Source organism: Lagenorhynchus albirostris, chromosome 4 (genome assembly GCF_949774975.1).
Source record: "Lagenorhynchus albirostris chromosome 4, mLagAlb1.1, whole genome shotgun sequence".
NCBI classification, from domain to species: domain Eukaryota; kingdom Metazoa; phylum Chordata; class Mammalia; order Artiodactyla; family Delphinidae; genus Lagenorhynchus; species Lagenorhynchus albirostris.
This window is the reverse complement of record NC_083098.1, coordinates 134,439,331-134,457,885: the sequence shown is the minus strand read 5'-3', so window position 1 is coordinate 134,457,885 and position 18,555 is coordinate 134,439,331. Positions and strand designations below refer to the sequence as shown.

The 18,555-nt window shown below is 37.1% G+C and overlaps 1 protein-coding gene across 5 annotated transcripts in view; it reads right to left on the bottom strand.

The window, feature by feature from the left end:
• The window catches only part of LARP1B (La ribonucleoprotein 1B), a 127,855-nt gene that overhangs the window by 73,639 nt on the left and 35,661 nt on the right, over nucleotides 1-18,555 (bottom strand). For 4 of the 5 annotated variants that reach the window (XM_060148700.1, XM_060148701.1, XM_060148702.1 and 1 more), the window contains 2 exons: nucleotides 17,387-17,559; nucleotides 14,847-15,212 (listed from right to left, as the gene is read on the bottom strand). In XM_060148700.1, coding sequence (XP_060004683.1) covers nucleotides 14,847-15,212; nucleotides 17,387-17,559 — 539 coding nt within the window. Of the gene's footprint in view, nucleotides 1-14,746; nucleotides 15,213-17,386; nucleotides 17,560-18,555 lie in introns of those variants that run through there. The other variant, XM_060148704.1, reaches the window with a different exon arrangement.

Below are 18,555 nucleotides of genomic sequence, written 5' to 3'. Positions count from 1 at the left end.
TATTCAATATTCATATATATTTGAATGCATTACATTCATATTTCCACTTGTCATTTCTTCAAACTTTTACCCCAACTTCCTCTGTGATAACTCAGCAAGTTTCTTCTTTCCTATTTATGAAGCAGCTCATAACTAAATTCAATGGTCAATTATGGTAGTTATCTATTTATCTAGATTTTTTGGATTAATTATCTCCATTCACACACCCTACTCTCATCAACATCACCATTATGAATTACTTGGAGATTGCATATTCAATAGTCAGTCATGTCCACTACCACATTCCCAGCTCCCAGCACAGTGTGGCACAGGCCAGGCACTCAAGCAGATGTTAATGAATGAATTCCTGGGAAAGAGTTAACTTACTATAAAGCTACCATAATTGAAGTATGTGTACTAAAATAAGGAACTGACTTGTACAAGGGGCTTTGGCTAGAATTTAAATAGTGAGGCAAAACCTGAAATTAGGTCTCCTAATTCATTTGTCTCTTCAGCAGGGAGAAGTCAAATCAAAATCATATCTAAAGGGAGAATGATGGGGCCTCATGCTGCCTGTGAAAGGAAAGCAATCTGAGGAAGTCTTTCAGAGTAAGGTATTAGGAGGAAGAATTAAAAGAGTTTTGCATTTTAAAATACACAACACAAAAGGACTAATTATGAAAATATCTGACACTGTGGCACCTGGGGAAGAAATCCACAGACTGTACTTTGATGTCACAATTTCTATGTAAAGCCTGAAGCTTCTGCATTGTCTTTAAATTCCTGGTCTCACCTCTATTTGCATCATTATTCCTGATCCCACATAACCATATGGCCTTTGTTCCTTCTCACACATGCCCAGTCTTTTACAGTTTTCAAAGGTCTTTAAAACTCAGTGAGGTAGAGAAGACAAGAATGATCCCCATCTGAGGTTTAGAGAAGTTAGTTTTTGGTCCAGAATTGCACTCAGTGGAACTTGCACACAAGTTGACTCCTGGTCAGGAACAGTCCCCAGCTTTGCCAGAGAGGTTCTCAAGTTGGTGTTCTTCTCTGTGAGAAGAGGAACAGCTCAAGTGGTGGTGGTGACTCTCAGCTTGCCAAGTCAGTATGGTGTCATGTCTCTGTCTGCCAGGTGAGGATGTGGCATCTCCTGGTGAATTTGTACACCATTTCCAGCTACATACCAAAGACTTCACCACAACTGAAGTTCCTCTCACCATCTGCAACAAACACAAAGGCCTGCCTGCATTTGTAAGGGAAATGCAGCAGGAGACATCAAAGAAGTCAGCAAAGTCAGAGTGAATAACAGCCATCAGGTCTCCCAAGGCTTGAGGACTCCACAAATTCAGAATAGGTCAAGGCAGAAGAGAGCCCACCTCCAGTCTACCCTCTCAACAATGAGCCTGCTGATGGTCTCAATCATCCAGCAGCTGAGTATGTTCTGTCATACAATATAAAGCCAGGAAAGCCAAGGAGAACTCAGGGAATCGACGTTTAGACCACCAGTGATAACTTCACATAATACTCTAAGAAGTACTAGACAAAGCTGACATACTGCAAAATAGCAAATGCGATGAGCCTAAAGATGAGATTAACTGACTGACCAGTGTGATTCAAAAGCTTCCAATTTGAAGGTTCTTCCTGAAATGCTAGAAACAAAGGCATGAGTATATTTAGGTTTCCACACAATCAACTCGGACAGAGGGTACAACGAGTGAAGAACTGGTTGTGATGTTTTTACTCCTTTGTTCTGCAGGTTCAAACTAAAGATTTCTCATTAGGGAGAGGCATCATGACAGACAGTAGACTGGACAATTCTTGAGCCTCACAAGCCCAGAAGCGAGCCAGCAATGAGTGACAAGATGCTGAGGCCCAGCAGCACATCTCTTGGATGGAAGTCCTATCTGTATGTCCCCTGTTAATAAAGCCTTCAACAATGTACAGCTTTGCAACACCACCCCAAGCAGACCACTGGACAAGAAGACAAATAGCTGTATACAAAAAACAAAAACAGGTTCAACCTTACACCTGAAAATAACACAATACTGTGAATCAACTATACTTCAATAAAAAAAACATTTTTAAGTATTAAAAAAAAAAAGTTCACCCTAACCTTTATTTTAGCCCAAAAACAGCCCTGCTGCTCCAAGAAGTAACCCATGTTTGGCTTACCTCTTCTTGTCCCACACATTCCCATTCATGCTAGCCTGTTCTTAGTACTGTCATGAAATATGCCACATAGGAAAACGTATTAAACATACCTGTGCAACTTGTTTAGAAAACTAATATGTAAAATAAATAAATTTAAATGAAAATTTAAAAAGAAAATATGTAAAAACTACTAGAAACACAACACTGTTAGTATAATGAAACCCTGTGTATTCTACTCCCTTCCCACAAAAACAATCCAAATCCTGACTTACGTGATAATTATTCCTGCCTTTTTCTTTACAGTATTACCTTCTATGTATGTTTGTACACATTTCAAAAATACATAGATCCTTTCATGGTTGTTTTATACTATTAGAAAATGAAATCTCATTCATATTTTCATGAATTTCTCATTCATGTTCTCTTCAGGTATTAGTATCAAGGTTATGCTCTTCTCATAAAATGAGTCAAGTATTCCCTTTTTTCCCTCAGTCAATTCAACAAATATTTGAATACTTATTAGCTCTATTCACTGCAAACTTTTTCATGGCTGGAATTATTCCAATTTTAGAAGAACTTGCTAATAAAATTAAGTTAAATCTTGGAGTCTGAAGATTATTTAAAATGATCTATAGCAACTTACTTTCTTTTCCAGTCAGTTTTGGTAACATATATTTTTCTAGAAATTTTTCCTTATCTAAATGTTCAAATCATTGGTCTGAAATACCTATTAAAAGTTCTCCATAAAAAAAAAAAAAAAAAAAAAGTTCTCCATAATCAGTAATTACATCCTTATATTCACTGCAGCTAAAATATTTAAATTTCCCTCTATTTTGTTTTCCTAAGTATAATCTTGGCCTTTTCAAAGAATTAAGTGCTGGTATGATTAATCCTCTGTTAGATCTAATTAATTAAATTATTTCTTTCCATATACTTTTTTTTTTTTTTTTTTTGGCGGTACGCGGGCCTCTCACTGTTGTGGCCACTCCCGTTGCAGAGAACAGGCTCTGGACGCGCAGGCTCAGCAGCCATGGCTCACGGGCCCAGCTGCTCTGCAGCATGTGGGATCTTCCCGGACCGGGGCACGAACCCGTGTCCTCTGCATCAGCAGGCGGACTCTCAACCACTGCGCCACCAGGGAGCCCTCTTTCCATATACTTTTATGAAAATTTATTTTGCTAATGCTTCTTCTAACTTCTTGAGAACTTTCTAACTTCTAGCTTCATAAAAGCTACAGTAGATTCTATTACTGCTCAGAGCCCAGATTTCCTAAATTAAAGGATTACATACATCTACCCATTGTAATTACCTTTCATCTCCTTGGAGCATAAACAACTCTGGCCCATATACAACACTTACCCATGTGATTTGCTTTAGCCAACGGAATGTGAGCAAATATACATAAAACACACCTAAGCAGCAATTTTGAAAACAATTATACACTTTAGCTCATCCTCTTGTTCACCCCATCTGCTATATGAATGAATAAGCAAGTACTGTACACAGGCTGCTTTTTCAGCATGAATACCAACCAAACAGAACCAAACACACACACACACACACACACACACACACACACAGAGTTGCAGCAGCCAACCCAATCACTGCCAAGCAGTGTGAGAAATTTTTTACTTTAAGCCTTTGAGACTGGGGGGGGGGAGGATTTTTATACAGCAAAGATAATAGTGGTGATTGGTTTATTAATTTCAAGAATTTTACCTAATATTTGCATTTAAGCCTATCTCTCTAGGTGCACCTTTAAAATTCAACTAACATTCCACTTAGATTTTCTAATTTCCACTATGATTTTTTCTTTGGTGAGTTATTTAAAATATATCTTTGTTCCAAAACACACAGGGTATTATTTCCATTGTTAAACACTAAATTAATTCCACTACTAGTGTGTTTTATGTATTATCAATGCTTAAAAATTTGCTTTGTAAAATAGGTCAAAGTAGTATACATATCTTCAAAAAGAACATGTACTCTGCAGTTGCTAGGTACAGAGTTGTTTCTCAAATTATTCTCATTTTTTTAATTATTTGATCACTCTTTATTTAGTTGGGGGTAAATTACATCACTATGACTGGATTTGTTCTATCAACTTTTACTTCACATATTCGAATATTTTGTATTAAATACATCAAATATTAAATTATACTTTCTGATGAATTTCTTCACTTTTAATCATTACAAAAGGACACTCTTTAGCACTAGTAATGCTTTTTGTCTTCAAGTCTACTTTGTAAGTCTATTCTGTCTGATATAAATATATGTACTACAGCTTTTTTCCTTTACTTTTTATTTATTTGGTAAATGGCTGGGTTTCTTTTATAATTTTTACTTTTAATTGGGATAAAAAAGCAAATAACAAATCACCATCTTAACCATCTTTAAGTGTATAGTTCTGTAGTGTTAAGTATACTCACATTGTTGTGCAACAGATACCCAAGTTTTTTTATTAAACAAAACTGAAACTCTATCCAATTAAAACAACTCCCCATTTCCCCCCACCCCATAAACACCACTCTGTTTCCATGAATATTAAAACTTTCGTACTTCATATAAATGGAATCATACACTATGTCTTTGGGACTTATTTCATTTAGTATGTCCTGAAAGACTATCAGTGATGTATGTAGCATGTGACAGATTCCCATTCTTCTGAAAGCTGAATAATATTCCATCGCCCATAAACACCACCATTTTGTTTATCCATTCATCTGATAATGGACATTTGTGTTGTTTTCACTTTTTAGCTATTGTGAATACTGCTGCTATAAACATGCAAATACCTCTTTAGTTTTCTAACTGCCATACTGTTTCCCATAGCAGCTATACTATTTTATGTTTCCAACACCAATGTAAGGTTTCAATTTCTCCACATCCTCTCCAACAAATGTTATTTTCTGTGTTTTGCTTTTTATTTTGAAAGTAGCCATCCTAAAGAGTTGATAACTCATTTGATTTTGATTTGCATTTCTCCAATGACTAATGATGTTGAGCATAATTTCATGTGCTTATTGGCCATTTGTATATCATCTTTGGAAAAATGTCTATTCGAGTCCTTTGTCCATTTTCTAAATTGAGTTATTTTGTTGAGTTGCTGGGTTTCTTTATATATTCAAGAATATTAACATCTTATCAGTTATGATAAGCAAATATTTTGTCCTATTTTGCAGGCTGTCTGTTCACCCTGTTTTGTGTCTGTTAATACACGTAAACTTTTGATTTTCATGAATTCCAACTTGTCTATTTTTTTTAACATGTGCTTTTGGTGTTATATCCAAGAAATCACTGCCGAATCAAATGTCATGAGGCTTCACTTCTATGTTTTCTTCTAAGGGTTTTGAGTTTTAGGTTGAAGTCTTTAATCTGTTATTAAAATTTTTATGCATATGGTGTTAAAGTAAGGGTCCATCTCCATTTTTTTGCATGTGAATACACAGTTTCCCCAACACCATTTGTTGAAGAAGTTGTCCTTTCCCCACTGAGTGGTCTTGGCATTCAAGTTCTGGGCTCTGTAGTTCCATTTGTCTATGTCTATCTTTATGCCAGCAATACACTGTTTTAATTACAGTAGTTTTGCAATATGTTTTGAAATCAGCAGCATGAGATTTCCAAATTTATTTCTTCTTTTTAAAGATTGTTTTTGGTTCTTCAGGGTCCCATGAGATTCCATATAAATTTCATTATCCGTTATCCTATTTCTGCAAAAAATGCCATTGGGACTTTGATAGGGATTGCACTGAATCTGTAGATCACTTTGGGTAGTACTGACTTCCAATCCATGTACACAGGATGTCTTTCCTTTTACTTGTTTAAAAATCATTTTATTAAGATATAATTCACTTGTGGTACAATCTACCCCAGTGTACAATTGTTTTTAGTTTACACATGCAACCATCATCACAATCAATATTACAACATTTTCATCACTCCAAAAAGAAGCCCAGTACCCACTAGCAGTCACTATTTTCTCCACCTATCCCAAACCCCACCTTAGACAGCCACCAATCTAATTTCTCTCTGTTCTGGACATTTCAGATAAACAGAATCGTATAATATGTGGTACTTTGTGACTGGCTTCTTTTACTTAGCATGATGTTTTCATATAGCATGTATCAGTAAATTCACTTTTTTCTATTGCCAAATAATATTCCATTGTATGGCTATACCACCTTTTATTTATCCATTCACCAACTGACAAACATTTTAGTTCTTTCCACTTTCATAATGCTGCAAGGAAGACTTTTGTGTACAAGTTTTTGCGTGGACATATATTGTCATTTCCCTCATGTATATAACTAGCAGTGGCATTCCTGGGTCATATAATAACTCTGTTTAACATTTTGAGAACTGCCAAATTGCTTACCAGTAGTCCATGAGGATTCATATTTCCCCCATCATCACCAGCAATTGTGAGTATATATATTTTATTGTGGTCATCCTAGTAGGTATGGGTGGCATCTCACTGTGATCATGATTTTTCACTTCACTTCCCTGATGGCTAATGATGTCAACCAAGTTTCCATGGGCTTATTGGCCATTTGTGTATCTTCTTTGGAGAAATATCTATTCATTTTCTTTGCTCATTTTATAACTGGATTATTTGTCCTTTTTATTATTGAGCTGTAAGAGTTTTTTTACATATTAAAAATGCAACTCCTTTATTAAATATGATTTGCAAATATTTTCTCCTAACCTGTTTTTTTCAGTACACTATGTTTTAGAACAGTTTTACCTTCACAGCAAAATTATATGAAACTAGAGTTCTCATATACCCTATAACCTCCCCCCAACACAGCCTGCCCACTATCAACAAACTGCACCAAGCGTTACAGTTGTTACAATCCGTGAACCTACAATGACACATCACCAAAAGTCCATAATTTACATAGGTTTCACTCAGTGTTGTACTTCCCATGGGTTTTGATATATGGATGGATATAAATGATGGATAATGACATATCCATCATTATAATATTATCATACCAAAAAAATCTCACTGCCCTAAAAATCGTCTGTTCTGCCTATTCATCCCTCCCTCCCCCCAACCCCTAGAAACCACTAGTTTTATTATCTCCATCATTTTCCTTTTCCAGAACACTGACTAGTTGGAATCACCCGGTATGTAGCCTTTTCAGATTGGACCTTTTCACTTAGTAACATGCATTTAAGGTTCCTGCATGTCTTTTCATGGTCTGATAACTCGTTTCTTTTTACCACTAAATAATATTTCATTGTCAGGATATACCACAGTTTATTTATCCATCTGCCTACTGGAGGATGTCCTGGTTGCTTCCAAGTTTTGGCAATTATGAATAAAGCTGCTTTAAACATCCACGTGCAGGTTTTTGTGTGGACAAAACATTGTCCACACAATTTATGGTAAGAGTATGTTTAGTTTTTTAAGAAACTTCCAAACTGTCTTCCAAGGTAGCTGTACCATTTTGCATTCCTACCTCCAATGAATGAGGGTTACTCCACATTCTCAGAAGCATTTATTAGTGTTGTCAGTGTTCTAGATGTTGGCCATTCTAATAGGTGTGTAGTAGAATCTCACTGCTGTCTTACTTTGCAATTCCCTGATGATATACGGACGTGGAGTATCTTTTCGTATTCTTATTTGCCATTTGTATATCTTCTTTGGTGAGATGTCTGTTCAGATCTTTGGTCCATTTTTTATTCAGGTTGTTTTCATATTGTTGATTTTAAGAGTTCTTTGTATATCTTGGATTATAGTCCTTTATCAGATGTGTGTTTTACTAATATTTTCTACCATTCCATAGCTTGGCTTCTCATTCTTGACAGTGCCATTCACATAGCAAAAGTTTTTCATTTTAATGAAATCCAACTTATTAAAAGTCATTGCTCAACCCAAGATCATCTAGATTTTATTTTATATTACTTTCTAGGAGTTTTATAGTTTTGTGTTTCACATTTCAGCCTGTGATCCATTTTGAGTTAATTTTTGTGAAGGGAGTAAGGTCTGTGCCTAGATTCATTTTTTTCATGTGGATGTCCAGTTGTTCCATCACAATTTGTTGAAAAGACTATATGTTCTCCATTTTATTGCCTTTGCTCCTCTGCCAAAGATCAGTTTATTTTTAGAGGTCATTTCTGGGTTCTCTATTCTGTTCCATTGATCTATTTGTCTGTTATTTCACCAATATCACACTGTCTTGATCATCATAGCATTATAGTAACTCTTGATGTTGGATATTATCAGTCCTCTGACTTATCTTCTCCTTCAATATTGTATGGGCTATTCTGGGTCTTTTTTTTGTTTGTTTTTTTTGGTACGCGGGCCTCTCACCGCTGCGGCCTCTCCCGTTGTGGAGCACAGGCTCCGGACACGCAGGCCCAGCGGCTATGGCTCACGGGCCCAGCCGCTCCGTGGCACGTGGGATCCTCCCGGACCAGGGCACAAACCCACGCCCCCTGCATCAGCAGGCAGCTTCCCAACCACTGCGCCACCAGGGAAGCCCCTATTCTGGGTCTTTTGCCTCTCCATAAAATTTTAGAATCAGTTGGTCAATATCCACAAAATAAATTCCTAGAATCTTGATTGGGATTGCATTGGATCAATTTAGGAAAACTGACAATATTGAGTCTCTCTTCCTGTGTATGAATACAGAATCTCTCTCATTTATTTAGTTCTTTGATTTCTTTCATCAAAGTTATGGTATTCCTCACATAGACCTTGTACATATTTTCTTAGATTTATACCTCAGTTATTTCATTTTGGGGGGTGCTAATGTAAATGGTTTTTTTGGGGGGAGGTCCATTTTCTGGTGTCCTTTGAAGTACAAAATTTTAAATTTTTTGATAATATCAAAATTATTTTTTCCTCCTGTTGCTTGTGCTATTGGTGTCATATAAGAAACCACTGTCAAATACAAAGTCAAAGATTTTCTTCTATGTTTTCCTCCAAGAGTTTTGCAGTTTTTGCTCTTATATTCATGTGTTTAATTTATTTTGAATTAATTTTTGTGCACGGTGAGTTAGGGTGGTGTCTAACTTATTCTTCTGTATGTGGATATCTACTTGTCCCAAGACCACTTGTTGAAAAGACTATTCTTTCCCTATTGAATGGCTTTTTAGGCACCTTTGCTGGAAGCTGGTTGACCACAGACACATAGGTGTATTTCCCAACTCTCAATTCTCTTCCATTGATCTGTATGTCTATCCTTATACTAGTATCAACATTGCCTTAATGTAAGGACTGTGTATGAATCCTTCAACTTTGTTCTCTTTCAAGATTGTTTTGGCTATTCTGGGTCCCTTGAATTTACATTATGAATTTCAGATCAGCTTGTCAATTTCTGCAAAGAAGCCAGTTAGGATACTGATAGGGACTACACTTTGTAGATTGATTTTGGATTATTACTATTTTATGTTATGTATTTTTTCAGTCTTTTAATTTCAATCTTTTGGCTTTCTTATCTTTTTGATGTGTCACATGTAAATAACATAACTGGTTGTATTTGCATACATTCTGATAATATTCATTTTTGCTACTTAAATATTTGGGTTTCAATTTACTACCTCATTTTTGTGCTGGAAGATTCCTTCCCCTTTATTCTTGTCTTATTCCACATTTTCCCTTTCTCCTAGTTTCAAGATTATTCCTTCTAATCTTATTTTTATTTTTTATTTTATTTTTTTTGCATACGCGGGCCTCTCACTGTTGTGGCCTCTCCCATTGCGGAGCACAGGCTCAGCGGCCATGGCTAATGGGCCCAGCCCCTCCGCGGCATGTGGGATCTTCCTGGACCGGGGCACGCACCCGTGTCCCCTGCATCGGCAGGCGGACTCTCAACCACTGTGCCACCAGGGAAGCCCCTAATCTTATTTTTAAATGGGTGTCATTCAAACGGCAAAATGAAAACTTTTAAAACTAATCAATTATCTTCTTTCCAAACACAAAAGTACCTTTAAATACGATTCATTCATTGCTCTCTCCCAGTTTGTGTTAATGTTATATTAGATCTGTGAGACACAGTTATTGTTTTATAGAGTTAATGTTTATTCAGATTTATTCACATATTTATCACTTGCTTTGCTCTATACTCCTTTCTGTAGTTCTGGCACCTGGAATCACTTTTATTCCAATTTTGGAAATTCCTTTGACGAACTGCAATTCCTCTCATTATATGTCACTCTCTTACTTGAAAGATACTTTTGCAAGGCACACAATTATAGGTTGGTAGTTATTTTCCCGTGTTATATTAACACCATTGTTCCATTGTCTGTTGCATTCAAATGTTACTGGTGAGATGTCAGCTATCAGCTGTCCAGTCACTCTTCTTTCTTTGAAAGTAACCGCCTTTCTTCCCTGGCAGCTCTATTCTGCTACCTCTCTGCAGTTCAGAAAAAGTCCTAGGTGTTACCTATTAAAATACTGACTCTGTCCCATTTTCTCTCTTTTCCTTCTGGAACTCTGAATAAATATCTATCTTAGACCATGTTTATCACTCTATGTTCCACTTGCTTTTTACTTCTCTCAAAAATAAAAAGATTTATAATAAAATCCACTAGATGTTAAATTATACAACTTGATTTGAAATACACCAAATAATATCAAAGACTGTCTACAATACCATTCTATACCTTCTTTCACATATTCTATCTCTTTATCTCTCTATGCTGATTTCTGAATAGCTTCTTGTAAACTGTCTTCCAATTCACTGATTCTTTAATTGTATCTAATCTGCTGTTAATCCCTTCAATTAACTGAGTTCTTAATTTCAGCCTTAACTGTTTTTATTCCAGAAGTTCTAGAAAGGTTATTCTTTAGAATTTATTTTTCCCTGCAGATATTTTTCTTTAAACACAGTAAGCAAAGTTACTCTATACTATGTTTAATAATCCTACTATCTAAAATTTTTCAGGGTATGGTCTTACTGTCTGTTACTTTTGCTCATTCTCACATGCAGTACCTTATTTCCTTGTTTGCTTATTAACTTTGTGAGCTGCTCACTTTTTTAATTAATTAATTTATTTATTTACTTTTGGCTGCATTGGGTCTTTGTTGCTGTGCTTGGGCTTTCTCTAGCTGCAGCGAGCAGGGGCTACTCTTCGTTGCAGTGTGTGGGCTTCTTGTTGTGGTGGCTTCTCTTGTTGTGGAGCACAGGCTCTAGGCACACAGGCTTCAGTAGTTGTGGCACGTGGGCTCAGTTGCTGTGGCTCGCAGGCTCTAGAGCGCAGGCTCAGTAGTTGTGGTTCACGGGCTTAGTTGCTCCGTGGCATGTGGGATCTTCCCGGACCAGGGCTCAAACCCGTGTCCCCTGCACTGGCAGGCGGTTTCTTAACCAGGGAAGCCCAAGCTGCTCACTTTCATTACAAAATAATTTGAGTAAATTCTTTGAGGTCTAGGATAAAGGTGAATGTCTTCACAAAAAAGTCAGATTTGCTTCTGCTAATTTCTGGGAAATAAACAGGCCACAATCACTTTAAATTTATGACTAGTAGTTACTCTAGTCACCCATATAGTGTGAATTTGGGTTGCATGATTATAACTTCTAAGCCAATTTTTTTCTCCTTATTCTGCTTAGCACAACTAAGGAAATACACTTTGTGGTCCCATAGAGGCGAAGATGAGAAAGCAGTTAAGTTCTCTTTCCCTAGGGTATTTTCCTTAGGTACCAATTCAATGGGAAAAGGACTCCTGTTGGAATCCCTGACTTTGACTGGGCCATGGGTTTGTCTTTTACCCCTATATTTTGAGTGGCTTTTGCAAAGCTGAACTTCTCAAACTACCCAAATTCCAAAATCGTCTCCCAGACAAAACTGGTTTCAACACTCTACTTCTCTATGGTTTTATTCTGATAATAACTTACCTTGTAGATCTTCAAGGATTTTAAGTAGATATTTTCTCATTTATTAAAAGGCCATTTTAGTTGTCTTCAGTAATAAGGACATGTCAGAAACAGAAGGTCTACACCTACTCTTTGGTACAGTTCAACACAGCTTCTGGATTCAGCAAAACTTCCTTTACAAAGTCAGAAATGATCAACAAACAACCCTACCAATTTGGCATTCTTTTCATTTATACCTACACTCAATCTGTCCGGCTTCTGACACATCTGATTATTCTTTCCTCTTGAAGACAGTGTTTGGGTTCCACACCAGTTTCCTACACAACTCCTAAATGATCACTCCTCAGGGCTCAGACCTGGGTCTTATAAATTCTACATTTCCTCTGCTACCAATTTATCTTAAATTACCAACATACATCTCCTGGACTACTTTAATAGCCTCCCAACTGGATTTCTTCTGCCACTCTTGTCCCCATCTAATCCGTTCTCTGCCATAGTAACTAGTGATATTTTAAAAATAAAAATTAGATCACATCCTGTTGGCCTGTATAAAATTCTTCAAGGTACTGCATCTGAACTTTAGGTAAGTTCCAAACTGTTTAACATGGCCCACATGTTACCTTCTAAGATCAGATGCATGTCTATATATCTATAACTGTTCTCTTACATAAATACTATCAACAGACCTTTTTTCAGTTCCTCAAATATACCAAATTTTTTCCCATCTCAGATCCTTACACCTGCTAGTCCCTTTTCCTAAAATATGGTTTATCTGTTATTTGCATGGTTCATTCTTACTCATAGTTCCTATCTCACTATAACTGTGACTTTCTCACAGGCATTCCCTTATAGCCTAATCCAATAGCATCTTGTTCTTTTCACACTTATCATAATTTGTGATCAAGTACTTATTGCAGCTTATTTTAATGTCTATCACCCCAATTATTTGTAAGAACCAGGCATGTAGAGATCCTACTGTTATCTTCCCCTTCCACGCCCAGGACCTAACACAGTGTCACACACACAGTAGGAGTTTAATATATATTAAATAATTGATTCCTCTCCCTCTAAACAGACTCTCAGAAAAAGTACAATTCTAATGAGAAATTATATGTTGAGCACAGAATTAGAAACAAAGGAAATAAGTAACAGCAGTGTACATAGGGATCAGATAAGACATAATTACGAGCAGACCCATAATGCTTAAGAGCCATATAGCCAAGATTACTTTCCCCGGACTAATATGTAATGGCCAAGGCAATAGATGAATGAATTAAATTTAATTATTGTTGTCTATACTTTAAAGCAAATAATCATCTATCAACAGGATATGTTTCTCAAGGTGACCTGAAAGTTCGTTATTTGGCACTCTGAAAATATTTTCCCACAGAAACAATATTATACACAGAGGTTAGGTTCCCCTGGTTAGTTCATAATGTTTAATCTGTAATTCATTTATCCATTTTAACAAATATGATTGAGCACTACTTTGTGCCAGGAACTGTTGTAGCTGGAGATACAGCAGTGTACAAAGTAAGACAAAAATCCCTATCCTCATAGATCTTACATGCATGAGATGGAAACAGAAAAGAAGTAAGTGCAATATACAGAATGGTAGATGGTGAAGAACAAAGCAGGGCAGAGGGGTAGGGAATGGAGGTAGTACAATTTTAACCTATTATTCGTTTATTTTCTATCTCTTTTTGTTCCCGAAAGGATTTAAGTTAGATGTTACTTATAGAACTTAAGTATCACAAATAAAGTAACAACCCTTACACAAGGAAAGACTTTCAACCAAGAAACTTTATAAAAACACACTTCCTTTCCCATAGCAGTAGGACAGAGAGAACTGCTCAGGCTCTAAGTCACTGACAAGCTACCATATCCTGAGGCAGGATCTCCAGAAAGGCAGGGGCTAGAGAGGAGGGTAAAAGCAGTGATGGAGAAATTCCAGGAAGAAAAGAAATGAAGACTCAAGAAGGAAAGCACACACTTATTGATGCTATGGCGCTCCACAGACAGCCAGCCCCTTCTTTCCAACCACGAGTTGGCTGGCTTTCCTTTCTAGAACTGTATTTCTGACCAAGATCTCTTTCCTATTTGGCATATTATACTTATATAACTCTTCCCTCATTATTCTATCCCTAAAACAAATATTTAATTTTGGGGGGGGTTCTGATCAATTTAATGGCAGAAAAAGATCCTTTTTAATTCCTATCTATACCATTAAAAGTCATATAAAAGGAATGCAGATAGCCAGTAGACTACTCTGGCACTCTCTTACTGTACCTTAATAACTGGGATAGGTACCAGGAGGTGGGGTGAAACGCAAGAAGATAAAAAATTGGAACAAGGTTTCAAACACCACTCCCAGCAACAAAGTTATGATTGGACAAGGAGAGACAATCAGCCAGTTTAATCTTCTATACTTGTCAACAACCAGTTCTACAACCACAGAACATGCACTACAGACTAAGGTGAGAAGGACACAAGGGGCAACAAAAGTAACTCCTTTGTGAAGCCCTGCTCACATAGCTAGGGTGATTAGCCAGGAAAGGAAAAAGCATATAAACTAAGCCTGACCATAACTTTAGATTTTATTCCTTCTTATGAGAAAAGGCCTTCTTATTATTTTCACCTGAAAAAAGGGTTTTTAATCAGTGAGTGTTAATATTTATTTTTGTAATTAAAGTACTTATCTCACTGTCATTTTAATAAAATAATTTTTCAGGTTGTGAATATCAGATATATTTCCAGGAATTTTTCAAATTAAATATAATTTATTTATATTCAAAATTTCATAAAATAAACCCTCAAGTTTAGGAAAACATAAGCAGCAATGTGCCATCAAAACATAGTATCAACAGAAAGATGTTGATCAGAAACAATTACCTTTACGGCTGTGTGTTTGTTTTCATCTTCTTCCATCCACAAATCCTGCTCGTAATAATATAAGCCATCATTGATAACTTTAGCAAGTTCAGATGTAATTTTTGCCCGAGATATGTGGTTGCCTGTTCGATCTCCTCCAGGATGTTTTCTCATGTAAGGTGGTGTCTGAGTTACAATCAAAATCTTGTTTAAATCCTGGTCATCAATTTCATAATCTGAATCATTATCAGACCAATCAGTAAATGTGTTTTTTCGCCCTTCTATTTGTTCCATCTCTTCATCAAATAAAAAATCAAGTTCTTCTTGTTCTTGTTCATCTGGAAGATATGGTTGATTTGATGCCTCTTCAGGTAGAGGTGGTGATTCCTGAAGGAAGAAATTGGTATTTTATATAAAAACATTGTTATCACTTTTACAATAAATGTCACATAACAACGTTAATGTAAGTAATATCAAAACTGTATGCTCGGGCTTCCCTGGTGGCGCAGTGGTTGAGAGTCTGCCTGCCAATGCAGGGGACACGGGTTCGTGTCCCGGTTCAGGAAGATCCCACATGCCGCGGAGCGGCTGGGCCCGTGAGCCATGGCCGCTGAGCCTGCGCTTCCGGAGCCTGTGCTCCACAACAGGAGAGGCCACAACAGTGAGACGCCCGCGTACCGCAAAAAAAAAACAAAAAAAACAAAAAAAAAAAACCCTGTATGCTCAATAACTAGATTAGCAGTCAAACTGTAAAAGAAAATCATACCAGTATTATTCCAGGCCAATAAATATAAAGTAACTGCTAAACAATCAGTTTAAGATTAAAAAAACCCACAAAGCTGAAAAAAGAAGGATTATATTAAAGACTCCTTTAGAGTTAGAATGGTCCTTAGTACCAACTTGTTTTACAGATGAGGGAAAAAAAAAGGCCTAGAGATGTGACGCTGTTTGTCCACAATTGCAGAATTAGTACGGACTAGAACAACCAAGGACTTTTTTTTTTTTTGGCCGTGCTGCATGTCATGCGGGATCCTACTTCCCCAACCAGGGATTGAACCCACACCCCTTGCAGTGGAAGTACAGAGCCCTAACCACTGGGAATTCCCAGAACAACCAGGGTCTTCTGACTTCCAGATTCAATGATCCTCCCTAGTCTCAAAGCTTTTTACCTCACAATTATATTAATACCATAATTTGCCAATAAGAAAACAAGTATAACTATCAGAAGATCAGAAATTTTTATAATTTTCTGGAAAGCAGAAATCAAATGGAATTATATTAATAATAAACATGACTAGAGGAAATAGAAATCTAAAACCCGTATCAAGGAAGGCTGGGACTTCCCTGGTGGTCCAGTGGGTAAGACTCTGCACTCTCAACGCAGGGGGCCCAGGTTTGATCCCTGGTCGGGGAACTAGATCCCACACGCATGCCGCAGCTAAGAGTTCACATGCCGCAACTAAAAAGTGCGCATGCTGCAATTAAAAAGATCCCACATGCTGCAACGAAGATCCCGTGTGCCGCAACTAAGACCCGGCACAGCCTAAATAAATAAATATTATTTAAAAAAAAAAAAAGGAAGGCTACAGGGAAGGCAGACAACATTGATCCCTCTGGGGTCCTAAAAAGTTTTAAGATGGTAGGTACAAAGAGCAGGAAAGGACTATGTGACAGCAATCAAAATACGGGGGCTTCCCTGGTGGCGCAGTGGTTGAGAATCCGCCTGCCGATGCAGGGGACACGGGTTCGTGCCCCGGTCTGGGAAGATGCCACATGCCGCGGAGCAGCTGGGCCCGTGAGCCATGGCCACTGAGCCTCCGCGTCCGGAGCCTGTGCTCCGCAGCGGGAGAGGCCACAACAGTGAGAGGTCCGCGTACCAAAAAAAACACAAAAAAATAAAAAAAAACAAATATTATTCAAATATAAACTAATTTCAAGTAAAAAAGGTTAAAGCGAAATATTCTTAAATCATATTCAGAAATAAGATAAATTTAAAAAAATGATACAATATTATTTATTTTCAATTACTTAGTAACCCATAAGCTTTACTGAAGGGCAATGGTTCCAATTTTTACCATTTTTCTTAAAACTTTTCCAAATTTATATATGTACCTCAAAAACAGTGGCCTTACACTCCACTCAGAATTCATCACACTTCGGACTTCCCTGCTGGCGCAGTCGTTAAGAATCCGCCTGCCAATGCAGGGGACACGGGTTTGAGCCCTGGTCTGGGAAGATCCCACATGCCGCAGAGCAACTAAGCCCATGCACCACAATGACTGAGCCTGTGCTCTAGAGCCTGCAAGCCGCAACTACTGAGCCCACGCGCCTAGCCCACGCGCTAGCCCACATGCCTAGCCCTAGCCCGAGCTCCGCAACAAGAGAAGTCACTACATTGAGAAGCCCGTGCACCGCAACAAAGAGCAGCCCCCACTCAACGCAACTAGAGAAAGCCCACACACAGCAACGAAGACCCAACACAGCCAAAACTAAATAAATAATTTTTTTTTAAAATTTCTAAATAAGATATATCACACTTCACTTGGGTCATAACAACTTACCTTCAATTTCACTGGGGATGGACAATGTCTCTTTTTTACTTCTATCCAAGGTTCTGAGTCCAAGTCGGGCAAACTGGCAGACAAACCTCTAGACACTGCTTGAAGATTACTTGTTTCAGTGTTTTTCTTTGGGCTCAGTGGACTTCCAATTCTTGGAGAATTTGGGGCAGACTCTAAAATTTTAAGTTAGTTCTATAGTTAAAATAATGGTTTTCTTACTTATAACAAACATTTTTTCTTTAATTGGGCATTTTCTTTCTTTACAAAAACATGATAAATCAATCTCAATTATAATCTTTCAATGATTTTCAAACCCAAAGGGGTTTGTAAGATGTATTCGAGTGAAGCCAATGAATAATAACAGGAATGTTATCAATCCTTATGCAGACACATTCATTCAAACTTCTCAAGAATATCAATGCAAGTCACTTACTAATTATGACAATACATCTATTTGGGAGTCAATTCTCTGTGAAACCTTAGATTCATTAATTGTAATGAAATTAGGGAATCTTAAATGCTACTAAGCAAATAAAATTCGTATTTTATTCAAGGCAAAATCAATCCTTCATTGTTCTGCTAGGATCTATACTAAGGCGGCCAATACTCATACTTTTCTCATCTCCTTTGCCTAACAAGGTTTACCTAAATGCAGTTTGGCCCTTGGCTCGCAGTGAATACTGTGAAGACTAGAATGTCACGTCATTAAAGTGCAATGTCCTGGTAATAACAAAATATTTTACAACTCTGCTGGAATTAAAAATGCCTTTCTCCACACTTTTAATCAAAGTAATTATATGCTCTATAAAATCAATTCCTTTATAAATTTTTTTTCAGAAGTCGAAGAATATTTAAGTTATAATGCAATATGAACTTGCTTTGGACAAAAAGTGTTTTAAAAACAAATTTATACTGTAAACTTCTAAACATTATTTACTCCTTAAAGCCAATTCCCTGAAAATATTGCAAAGTTGAATACTACAGAGAGAAAGTTGAAATAAATGAACACCAACAATCCTAACTTACTAAATGAAAATGCAAAGGCACATTCCAGGAGTGAGTTTGAGAGAGTAGTCCAAGATTTTACTTTCATCTACTACATACGAGAATCAGATGGATTTATTATCTTCTCCATGGACACACAGATCCAGGCTTCAACAACCAGATTA